At 49.2% G+C, this 13,038-nt stretch overlaps 1 protein-coding gene across 1 annotated transcript in view; it reads left to right on the top strand.

Moving 5' to 3' along the window:
* The window catches only part of Myrip (myosin VIIA and Rab interacting protein), a 189,117-nt gene that overhangs the window by 98,445 nt on the left and 77,634 nt on the right, over positions 1-13,038 (top strand). The window contains exon 3 of the mRNA XM_075964134.1: positions 3,028-3,249. Within this exon, the coding sequence (XP_075820249.1) occupies positions 3,028-3,249 (222 nt within the window). The remainder of the gene's footprint in view (positions 1-3,027; positions 3,250-13,038) is intronic.

Below are 13,038 nucleotides of genomic sequence, written 5' to 3'. Positions count from 1 at the left end.
AGATACATTGTATACATGTATAAACTTTTCAAAACTAAAACTAAATACATGAGACCAGGCAATGGTGGTGCACTTGTGCCTGGTTCTCCAGCAGACAGGGATAAGGCAGAACTGGTCCCGCTGGTCTCACCCTAGGGCTGAGCGGGATGGTGAGTGTTGATGACCCAGATGCCTCCCCTCACCACCACAGCCATGGGGGAGAAACACACAATGAGCTGGGAGACTGTCGAAGCAGGAACTCTTTATTACATCAGGGCAGGAACTTATTATATAGGGCTGAGGTAGTGGGCGTGAGTCTTGGAGTAGGGCGAGGTGGAGTGAGGAATAAGGGCCAATAATATCCTGCCACGTCATCAGTGACTGGGCAGAGGTAGGCCTAGGTCAGGCTGTGCTGAGCCACTCCTCTCCAGACTCAAGTTAGGCTCAGGAAGTTAAGCCTGGCCTCATGAGGACCAACACACATCTTTAATCTCAGCACTCAGGAGGCTGAGGCAGGTGGATCTCTGTGAATACAAGGTCAGCCTGGTCTACAGAGTGAGTTCCAGGACATCCAGGGCTACACAGAGAAACCCCATCTTAGATAATCAGCACAAAGATAGATAGATAGATAGATAGATAGATAGATAGATAGATAGATAGATAGATAGATAGATGATAGACAAAATAACTAAGACGTAAGATCTACTAGAAATAAAGTTCAATACTAAAGAGAAAATAATGCTGTAATGTGCTCTATCCTTTGAGCAGCCATGGGCCACCCATACAGACCCTGAGAAATTCCCACAGCCTGGTTTTCTCATAGCTCTGTTGACTTGAGACCCATTACGTGATGCAGTAGTAGGATCATGTAACAGTAACAGTAGTTGTAATAAAAAACTTCTATCCCTGCCTAGGAGCCCCAGCTTTTGTAGCAGGACAGACAACCCTACTTGCCCTGTCTTAATTGTGGGGCTACTGTTAGTGCCTACCCTTGTCACTCAGGATGTTTGGGGCCGCTCCTCCTTCTTAGTGTTCCTCCTATCCATTTTACTGACCTCACAGGGGTGCACAAGTTGTAGGATTTCACTTTACTGCAGCTGGCCACATGCTCATGTGACCAGGAACTCTGACGGAAGTCTTTTGTCCAGATTGGAGTCACTGTGTCTCAGATCTGCCAGAGGAAAGCCTCTGGCTGCGCAGGTCTCCAAGGGTGTGAAGTGGAGCATCAGAGACACAGCAGGGCTGTTGGGGGAATTAATGTTTTAGCAGAAGCAATCTCCTGCCCTTCTAAAAAGACGTTAATGAAGTGAAAGATTTTATTCTGCAAGGTTGCTTATTTTTAGTGGTGATTTATCCCTCCATGTAGGTCTGAGGGACGGGTGCTTAGGTTTTCATGATGTCCAGGGGCACAGCAAATTAACCTACCATGCAAAGTCCCTCTGTGGCCATGAGGTCAAGGACTGGTCTCTCGGAGGCAGGGAAGATGGGTCAGTGGGAAAAGGGACCTGCTACACAAGAGTGAGGACGGAGTTCAGGTCTCCAGAACCAGCACTACAGTGGGATGTGGTGGTGCCAGTGCTGGGGAGGTGGAGACAGGAGATGCCCAGAGCTCATTGGCCAGCCAGTTTAGCCAATCAATGCATTCCAGGCTCAGTAAGAGAACCTGTCTCAAAAAATTCAGTGGAGAGAAGCAATGGAGTAAGACACTAATGTGTTTCTTAAAACATTTCTATTAATTCTTGAGGTTTATGTAATGTATTTTGATCCTATTCAGCCCGACTCCTCCTTTTTAACTCCTCCCAGATCCGCACCAACATCCCTAACCCTACCTCCAATTCCACATCCTCTTTATAAAAATGTAATAATTCACCAACTCCAGCAGCGCTGCCTATCTACTTCTGGGCATGGGGACATCCACCGGGGTGTGGGTGATGCACCCTTAAAGAACCGACTCCCATAGACGCAACTGACTGTCCAACTCTTCAGTTGGGCACAGGAACTCTTGAACCCCTTCCCACCCATGCTGGGCTACTCACCACCTTGATCTCACGCAGGCCACCACTGTGAGTTCTGAGTGCAATGGTTCTGCCATGTCCAGAGACACTGTGTGTCCTTGGTCCTCTCTGACCTCCAGTTCTTAAAATCTCCCTTCCACCTCTTTCATGATTGTCTCTAAGGAGAGAAGACACTCAAGGGTGGCCACTGGTTTCCATATGCAAATTCAACACACATACATACACCACACACACACACCCCACACACACTACACACACCACACACACACTGGTGTGGGAGAATTGTCTGTATTCTATCAATCATGTTATAAATAAACACTGATTGGCCAGGCAGGAAATATAAGTGGGAAAACCAGACAGGAAGTAGAAATGATGTAATGAGAACAGAATTCTGGGAAGGAGGAAGTTGATTCCTCCCACTCCTGCTCAGACCACCGAAGCAGCAGGATGTGATCTGCCCCACTGAAAAAAGGTACTGAGCCACATGGCTAACATAGATCAGAAAAATGGGTTAATCAAGATGTGAGAGTTAGCCAGTGAGAAGCTAGAGCTAATGGGCCAATCAACTTTATAACTTATAGAGATCTCTGTGTGATTTTCTTTGGGGCTAAACAGTTGTGGGGTACCGGGCAGGACAAAAACCACCACAAACAAGCAGGCCTGGCCCTTCTTGTTACACACACACACACACACACACACACACGGGCTCTCTGGCTTTGTGGGTCCAGAACAGTGGTTTTCCACTCGTGGGTCAAGGCCCCTTTGAGGTCACATATCAGATATGTACATTATAACACATAACAGTAGCAAAATTACCGTTATGAAGTAGCAGCGAAATAATTATATGGCTCAGGGGTCTCTACAACATGAGGAACTGTATTAAAGGGCCGCAGCCTGGGGAGGTTGAGAACCACTGCTCTATAGGAAGGGTCTACCAAGGCATGTGCAGGGGACAGGCCGGGAATTCTGGGCTGACATCCGCACCCCGATGTTTTCCTCCGCCTCACCATCTCCCACTCTTTCTGGTTTGCAGTGAGATGAAGCAGAGGCTGGCCGAGGAGAACAACAAGTGCAGCATCCTCTCGAAACACCAGAAGTTCGTGGAGCGTTGCTGCATGCGGTGCTGCTCGCCTTTCACCTTCCTGGTCAACGCCAGGCGCCGCTGCGGGGAATGCAAGTTCAGCGTCTGCAAGAGCTGTTGCTCCTACCAGAAGCATGAGAAGCTGTGGGTTTGCTGCGTCTGCCAGCAAGCCAGGTGAGTAACTGTGTGCTTGGAGGGCTGGGCTGTTGATACCACCACTTCCTCCCACTGGGTAGGATCAGTGCTGATAGACAGCTGTGCCCAGGTCACTAATGCCAGCCAAGGACTGTCTGAGAGGGATGGGAGGGGCCGCGGGAGAGCACAAAGGAAGCTGTGAGAATGAAAGGCCCCACCTCCCATGCTCTGCCCACCCTTTCAAAGCTCCGCCCCTGGTAGCTTTAGTCTCTCCTAAGTGTCCTGGGCTCACTGAAATTGCAATGTGCGTTGGAAACAGTGAACTGGGTAACAGTGAACTGGGTGGGTTCCTAATAACTCGGATGCAGAAGGACAAGTATCAGCCTCCACATATGTGCCCCAGGCAGACCTGTAACATGAGGGCTGGCTGCTTGTTGGGGTTTCTGTCCTGTCCAGTTCCCGCAGCCATTTAGCCCCAAAGACAATCACACAGAGGTCTACATAAGTTATAAACTGATTGGCCCATTAGCTCAGGCTTCTTATCAACTTTTATATTAGCCCATTATTTTTATCTATGTTAGCCACATGGCTCAGTACCTTTTTCAACTGGGCAGGTCACATCTTCCTTCTTCAGTGTCTGGGAAGGACTGCAGAAAGAGCTTCCTTCTTCCCAGAATACTCCTGTTCTCATTGCCGCACCTCTACTTCCTGTCTGGCTTTCCCACCTATAATTCCTGCCTGGCTAATGACCAATCAGCGTTTATTTAAAACATAATTGACAGAATACAGAATTGTCCCCCACCTCAGACCAACTTTTCTGCAGACTGTGGGGACACTGAACATGGGCTGGTTAGTAGTAGGGTCTGGAGAAAGCCTCATAGAGGCCAAGAAACGCAAGCAGAATCATCCAGGGTAAAACACAGCTGATATGTGCAAGGTTGGGATGGGCCACTGCCGCCGCGTGACTAGAATAACAAGTTTGCCATTCATGGTCTCCCGGGATGCGCCGAGTGTTTGGGAGCTGATGAATCTGATAGCCGCTGTCTCCATCTGCTGATTCTAGTGTCTGGGCAGTTCCTCGTTGTTCCTGGCTGCTCTGTGGCATGACCAAACCGGCTGGCTGTGCCTGAGCACATGGAAAGCCGGCCTTCCTGTTCTTTCTTTTTCCCCATCTCTCTCCCTGCTGTCTTGCTTAGATTCTTTACCACACGAAGTCCTAGTATTTCCCTAGAGAGCTAGTTCATGGGGATAGCAAGTGGCTAAGTGGGTGGGTGGGGTCTCCAAGGAGGCAAGCTCTTCACAGTAAAGAATCAAACAGTGCAGAGATGCCAGTGCCACTGGAAAAGGCCCCGGCTTGGGTGCCCGTACTTGCAAAGCTGGGGTCCGTCTCATATCCACATGGATGCTCAGTAGACAAGACAGGGGAAGCCTAGGAAAAAGAGAAGACCCATGGTAGCAGACTGTTGTGAGTGTGACCAGAACATGTCACTCTATGTCAGAAACACACACAAACATGTTTGTGTCTTTCCACAATGTCAAGATGTACTAACAAATTCCCAGGGTATGACGATTTCAGCAACAGCGATTTACCAAATATCTGTGCTTTGCTTGATGACCTCAGCTGAGGAGAACATGGGTTCTTTTATTTCCCTCTTATTCACATTAATGCTCAGATCACACATGACACATGATACACTGTGAATCTATCATCTATCGATCTATCTATCTATCTATCATCTATCTATCTACCTACCTACCTACCTACCTACATACCTACCTATCTGTCATGCATATATGTAGCTTACAGAATAGCTGCAAAGGGTTAAAGAGTCAGGACGCCTCAAAAAGACCTCAGAAACTATTAAGAGAACAAGAGAATCTCAGGGAGGCGAGATGACCAAGCATACAGAGGTCTCTGGAGATGTCCTGGCTGCTGCTGTAGGCTGAAGGGTTATAGCTGAGCTGGAGGCACGAGGTGAGGAAAAGAACGGACCAGGGCCTGATGAATGACAGATGGACAGATGGACGACAGGTACAAACAGGTGAACAAGAGGACAGGCAGCTGGAGTATGCTGCAGGAACAAAAGGAACAGAGCTGAGCTGAGCCCCAGAATAGCCGAGAGTTTACCGTCGTTGAAGCACGGGCTGAGTGTCTGGATGTGAGGCAGCCAGGGCTGTCACCATCACATGGTCAGTAGGTCCAGGTGAGAGAATCAGGCTCTTTCTGTAAATGTGTCCATTCAATTCGTGGGCCTGGTCTTTCTGGGTATGGGTGTGGTACGCCCATGTGTTCCTGTGGCCACACTCCATCAGCGCTGGATGGGTGGCCCCTGTCAGATGGTGCCCACCCGCGAATGTGATCATCTTCCATCCTTAAACAGCCTCGGAGATGCTTATAAAATGGGGTCTCCCAGAGTAAAGCAAAGGCTGCTGTTTTACGCAGCACAGAGTAACATAGGGCAGGGAAGAGCTGATCTCAGCTGCTGTGCTTGGGAATGACGGGTGGGACTGGCCCAGTCTTATGCTTCTTAGTGAGTGCAAGGCCATGCACTGAGATAAGGAAGGTGCACATGGGGAATAGGAGGAGTCAGCACTTAGAGCACTGACTGCTCTTCCAGAGGACCCAGCTTCAGTTCCCAGTGGGTGGTGTCAGCACTGGGAACGGCACTCAGCACACACTGGGGATGGTCCTCCACCCTGAGACTGGTGCTCTGCACTGGAATAGTCCTCCACCCTGAGGCTGGTGCTCTGCACTGGGATAGTCCTCCACCCCAAGGCTGGTGCTCTGCACTGGGGATGATCCTCCACCCTGAGGTTGGTGCCCTATTCCAGGGATGGTCCTCCACTCTGAGGTTGGTACTCCTCACTGGGGTGGTCTTCCACCCTGAGGTTGTTGCTCTGCATTGGGGATGGTCCTCCACCCTGAGGCTGGTGCTCTGTACTGGGGATGGTCCTCCACCCTGAGGCTGGTGCTCTGCACTGGGGATGGTCCTCCACCCTGAGGCTGGTGTTCTGTACTGGGGATAGTCCTCCACCCTGAGGCTGGTGCTCTGTACTGGGGATAGTCCTCCACCCTGAGGCTGGTGCTCTGTACTGGGGTGGTCCTCCACCCTGAGGTTGGTGATCCTCACTGGGGTGGTCCTCCACCCTGAGGCTGGTGATCCTCACTGGGATGGTCCTCCACCCTGAGGTTGGTGATCCTCACTGGAATGGTCCTCCACCCTGAGGTTGGTGATCCTCACTGGATTGTCCTCCACCCTGAGGTTGGTGATCCTCACTGGGATAGTCCTCCACCCTGAGGCTGGTGATCCTCACTGGGATGGTCCTCCACCCTGAGGCTGGTGATCCTCACTGGGATGGTCCTCCACCCTGAGGCTGGTGCTCTACTCCAGGGATGGTCCTCCATCCCTGCCCTGGGGACAGTGCTCCACAAACACCCCGAGGCTCTACTCTGGAGCTCACACTAATGAGAAGCCCAGCGCTGTCCTCTGTTGGAAACACCCCCGGGAGGAGAGCCTGGGCTTGGTGGCCCCTGGGGTCTTTTCTGTAAGGAAAGTCTACTTTATATCTCATTTGCATGAGCTAGACCTGGAGTTGACTCCTGAATCAACTACTCCTGCACATGTGATCTAGGCAGTTACCCCATCTTTTAGAGTTTGGGGGACGCAGTACTCACTCAGCAGCTCTAACAAAAGGGGGGATGTAGCCCACTTCGCTCTGCCCTAGCTGTAATTCCGCTGCTGCTCTCTGGGGTCTCCCACTTTCCCAATAAAGCACTAAGCCAGTGTGATTGCCTCTGAGCAGGAGTCATTTCCTCCACTGGCTCTGAAAAATAATTTAGTTTTTATAAAAATCAGTTTATTTCCCAGCACTGACCTTGGGTGGTTAAGATACCATGAGGTTGGGGTCACGGATGGAGACTTGGTCTCCAGGAATTGAAGGTATCAAGACTCAAATCATCGTTGAGGAACTTTAATAGCTCATTGCTTTGCATGTCAGTCTCCCCAGGGGGCTAAGCCGTGTGTGCAGAGACAGCAGCCGCCCAGCAAGGAGCTGGTGGGATTGTTTGTACTGTACCCATTGTGGATTGCGTCTTTCTGCCCCCATCAAATGGGCAGAATCCAGCTAACTTGGTGCTGTGTTGCTAATATCTTTTGACTCTGCCATGGGGGCGTCATCTTGAATATACGATCTTAGTTTATTAGGCACTTGTACAGTACGCTAGGCATGGTATTGTGCACACATCCTAACATTCAGGAGACAAGTTCAAGGTCAGGGGCCATGCAGGTCTGAGGACCTGAGTTTGGATCCCCGGCACTGATGTAAGAAGCTGGGCCTGGTGGTGAGCCTCTGTCACCTCAGTGCTGGGGGTGGACAGAGAGGGGAGAACTGCTGGGGTTGCTGGGTAACCAGTATAGCCAAGTTGATGAGCTTCAGGTTGTTGAGACCCTGTCTCAGTGAGTGAGTGAGTGAGTGAATGAATGAATGAATGAATGAAGTAAAGAAAGCCAGAGGAAGACCCCCACCCATTGTCAGCTTCTGGCCTCTGCATGCTTGTGTACACAGATGGACCTAAACATACACATATGCACACTTACACACACACACACACACACACACACGGTCATTCTTAACTCCACAGTCCAGACAGACTGCACTGGACTCCATCAGACCCTGTCTCTTTAAAAAAAAAATCATGGTAAGAGTTGATGACCTCTCATCCAAGTGACCTAAATGTCACAGTCCTGTGGAAGCTCCCAGTGCTCCCCTTCCCCCAGGGAGTCACCGTTTTGAAACAGGGCTTGAATTCATTTGTTCCTTCGTGCTGTTAGTGTAGCTGTGATCATATTCTGACTTACAAAATCCTTAAGCAATACACCCAGCAGTTAAACTCGTTGTAAAACTTGCATCATACTCAGTTTGTCTGTCTGTTCATCTGCCTATCCTATCTATCTATCTATCTATCTATCTATCTATCTATCTATCTATCTATCTATCTATCTATGTATCTATCTATCATCTATCTATCTATCATCTATCTATCTATCGTCTATCTATCTCATCTATCCACCTATATATACACACACATATATACACACATGTGCAAACATATCACCCATCACTGTCATTTTCCCACTTGACTCTGCTCCAGTTTGTCATGTTTAATCTATGTTGACATCTGCAGTCCCTGTATGTTGTGCACAGTGCTCGCCGGTGCTCCCCATGCTCACTGCACGCTCACTGCACGCTCACTGCACGCTCACTGCATGCTCACTGCACGCTCCATCCTCCTCTGCAGGCAGACTAGCACCGTGCAATCAGTTTGGGGCTGCAGACTCAGAGCACACAAGTCATGGGCGCTAAAGCTGAGGCAGTTAACCAAGATGACTGTTTTCCTGTAGTGGTGGTGGTGTGAGGAGTCTTTTGTTTAGATTGTGCATCTAGAAGATGGTAAAGTCAGCATTAGCGGGAATTTCAGAGCGAGTTTTGCAGAAAGGAACCTCCTGGCGGCTGATATTAAATATGTAAGATGAGAAAACTATCGCTTGTGGTTTTTAGGCAGATGGGTATTGGAAGCCGATCCAGGAAAGCTTTTCATCCTGAATGAGACAGTCACTCTACTGTTTGCGGAGTTTTGTTTCCTGGAACCCAGTGTTAGAAAGCAGCACCGGTGGGACCACGCCCCTTCCTCTCAGACACACACATGGCCTGTCCTTCCCAGGACACAGCTAAGCCTGGCTTTCCCACTGTAGCACACACGCCCTATCCTACGGACATGAGTCAAGGGTGTTCCAACAGGAGAAGGGTTCGGTCCTCACACTCTGGAGGAGTCACTGTGACCATCCTTGCTAATAGCTGATATGACTGTGTACTTCTGCTGATGTGTGTGTGTGCTGTGTTCATGTGTTCACATGCATGTGGGGCATACATGTATGTGTGGACACATGAAGTCACAGATTGGCATCTGGTGTCTCCTCTGTCATCCTCCCCTCATGCACCAACGCAGGGTCTCTCGCAGGGGCTCTGCTAGCTTGCTCTGGGGATCCCCTGTCCCCACCTTTCAGCTGCTGCCCTCACACCCACACGGTTTACATGTAGTTCCTGATGATCCCACCTCTGGTCAGCACGCTTACACGGCAAGTGCTTTACCCCCGAGCCACCTCCCAGTCTTGAAATACATTTTTAATATTTGTAAATCTGATCGATATAAAGCTTCTAGTTGCATTTAACTTGCAAAACACAAGTTAAAGTTTGATTTGCATTTTGTTTTATACATGGACTTATATACCGGGTGTGTATATATATATAGCTTCTCGGGTGTGTATATCTCTCCTGGATCAATCATATATATTTGTAAACTTCACTCATTCATTTTTTTAAAGACAATAAGTAGAGTTATCCTTATGTGACTGACATCAGTCTCAGCTAAGGCCTGTCCCTTCTTTTTTATATCTAGTAATGACTGTGAGCTTCTAAGGTGTGGCACCTTGTTCACCTTCCCTTACCCTGGCAGTGTGTGCCCTGAGAAAGGACACCAGGAGGCGTCCACAGTCCAGAGGCGCCTCCTTCTCCTTGGTCTAGCCCAGGCGTTGCTCTGTGAAGGCTCGACCTTCACAGAGATGGATACAGAGAAGACAGCCACACGCAAGGCTTCTGCTCCTCTCCTGAAGCTTTGAGTGGCAGCTTCATGGGGCTCCAGGTGCCCCGAGAGCGGAGGGAGTGGATTGTGGAAGAGGAGGTCACTTCGCTGGAACTGCCAGCAGCTTCGGGGACTGCAGATGTGAGTGGTGTGGCTCTGCGCCACGGGAGAGCCTCATGCTCACACACAGACACCTGGCTGTCTGCATGTTTGCCTGCAGGCCAGATGAGGGCACCAGACCTCATTACAGATGATTGTGAGCCACCATGTGGTTGCCGGGAATTGAACTCAGGACCTTTGGAAGAGCAGTCAGTGCTCTTAGCCTCTGAGCCATCTCTCCAGCCCTGTAGTTTACATTTCTAAACACTCTTTCCACTGAGATGACGAGGATGATGTTAAAATATTTTAAAATATCATACAACACTATAATTATATCACCAACATTTTACTTTAGAGCAGATATAAAGTCTGGAGTGTGTACAAAGTTTAGGAGACCAATACGGAATACCGGGCATCGAGTCTTGACTAATAAGCAAATCGTATCAACTTGATTTTAATGAAATTCCCATTTTTTACAATGTACTATCCTGCCATCGAGATGCATCTTAAAAGCAATGTACAGCATGCTTGCAGACACCAGGCGAGAATAAGTTGTCATTATAATTGCCTGTTCACTTCTTGGCGTGGCTTTGTGTGACAGGTGCCTACTGCCAACTGAGTTCTGCATACTGTACTGGTAGGACTCTGCGCCTTTCTCATTTCCCGCCCCTTGGGTAATTAGCTCTTGTACCATCCTTATCCATCGTGATGCAGCAAATGGAGAAAGAGTCTTGTGCTGAACAGTCGCAGGGGACTGTGGGTAAAGCAGAAACACCCTGGAGTTCCAGTTCCCCTGGAGCTCCGGGGAGACTGAAGCCTTGGGAGAAGTTGGCCAGCGTGATGTTCTGTTCATGCGCCATGGCCGACATCTCCCTCCTCAGATTTCACAGGAAGTGTAGCCTTGAGGAAATGTCAGACATGCTGAGGCACACTGTACAGAGCGAATGCTTTAAGGCCTCAGCATGCTGGTGTCGAGAGAGAGAGGGGTTGAGAGATGGCTCAGTCGGAAACGCTTGCTGTGCAGACCTGCAGGTCTGAGTTCAGGTCCCTAGCACCCACATCTTTAAAATCTCCAGGTACAACAAATGGTGTAGGTCTGTAACCCTAGAGTTTGGGAGAAAGGGGTGCAGGGGTGGAGACAGATGGGCCCCTGGGGCTTGCTGGGCAGCTAGTCCTGCAGGTGAACTCCAGGTTAGTGGAAGATCAGAGCCCTCGATGGTGGTCAGCACACTGGCCTTTGCTGCTGGTCTATTAATGTTTTACCCTGTGGTTTGTAAAGGATCCCACGTAGATCCCTTGCCACGCCTGTATGAACAATAGTAGGACAGGTGTCTGTTTGCAGCGTGTGCTGTCTGAGAGGATGCGTATGCGCTCTGCCTGTGGATGCTGGTGTTAAAAACACTGCCATCATTGTCTGCCAAACCCGCATGTAGCCCTGTCTTCACCCATTGATTGTTTGCAAACACAAATCACAACAGCACCCCACAGCAGCCTCATCCTGTCGGCCCAAATACATCACAGTTAGTCTCTTTCTGAAACAGCAGATGCACCTGTGGCCATTTCCCGTGAGAGCCTACAGTTATCCTCTGATAACACGACTCCTTTGCAGAAGCAGAAGCCATTTCATGTTTTAGGGATGTACATGTGTGTCTCTTCTTGGCCAAAGCTGCTAAATCCATGTTTGTATACTCCCTAAAACTGTGGCGAATGTATATAAAGCGGAACTTACCCTTTTAGCCTTTATTAAACATAGTTCGGTGGTGGCGAGCACATCCACGCGCAGATCGGGCATCACACACCATCTGCAGAAGCATGCCATCACCCCAGGCTGCACTCTGCCCCGATGAGACTGTCACTGCATGTCCCCTCTTCCCTAGCAACCACCATTCTGCTCTCTCTCCATGAATTCTGACAATTTTAAATGCCTTACAGACATGAAATCATGCTTTTTAAAAAAAGAAAAAGAAAACAGAAATTCCATTTACATTTAAAGTACCTCACAGTTTTATTAGAGTCCATCACTAAGACAGATACAGAGAGACATACTGACTCACTCCAATGTGAACAGTATGGTGATATAAAAAGGAACTTGAGCACTCTAGGTGAGAGCGTAAATGAGCACAGCCTCACGTGGAGAGGGAGGAGAGGGGCAGAGACAGACAGACAGATAAGACTTCAGAGACCTGAGTGTGTCCGCTGCCAGTGGAGTACAGAGAAGAGATTCAGTATACTGACATTGCTGTGCCATTGGGAACGCTGGCTAACCTGAGATAGCAAAGAATTTCCAGTGTGGGCTGGCTAAAAGAATCGTCAAGTGTTCCTCTGCCTCGGGAGCCATCAGCTGCAAGTGTCCCGACTGGACAGTGGTTCAGCTCCATACAGGCCCCTTTGTCATCCCGTAGGGTCACTGACTCTCAAAATGGCTGTATGTAAGGATCTTGTCGGAGGCTTTGAAAACATCCCATTGCCCAGCCCGACTGCACACCTGTTAGGGAACCACTGAGGTGGGGCTGGGTATCAGCAGTTGCTCCAGGAGATGACCATAGACTGACGGCTGTGTGCACCCTCAGCCTCCAGAAGAGGAGCTGGGGAGGAAGCTCACAACCACACACACTGCTGTTCCCAGTCCCTTGTCAAGGGCATGATCCCTCATCCACACTCTGCTTAAGGAAGAGCTGGTGGCCACAAGACTGAACTCTTCAGCTATGGAGAGAAGTTTTGGAGCTGAGCAAGCTGGTTTCATGACTAGCCGTATAAGAGCAGCCTCCCTCCCTCCAAAATTACTTAAAACAACAAGGATTGTCTACATGGCAGAATTATGTTATATAGGTAATTCTTTATGCTGTTCAGAAATCCTAATGTTATTTTCAAACTATAAACAAGGAAATATATGTTTTTTTTAAAAAAAAAACTTTGCTATATATAAGGGGTTGGAGAGATGGCTCAGAGACTGAAAGTGCTGGCTTCTCTTGCATAGGCCCTGTGTCTGAGTCCCAGCATCCACTTGGTGGCTCACAACCACCTGTAACCCCAGTTTCAGGGGCTGTGTTGCCATCTTCTGGCCGCTGTGGGTACTGCATGCACATGGT

This window comes from Microtus pennsylvanicus, chromosome 3, assembly GCF_037038515.1.
Source record: "Microtus pennsylvanicus isolate mMicPen1 chromosome 3, mMicPen1.hap1, whole genome shotgun sequence".
Taxonomy (NCBI): Eukaryota; Metazoa; Chordata; class Mammalia; order Rodentia; family Cricetidae; genus Microtus; species Microtus pennsylvanicus.
The sequence above is the reverse complement of the archived record's forward strand: the minus strand, read 5'-3'. Positions and strand labels throughout refer to the sequence as shown.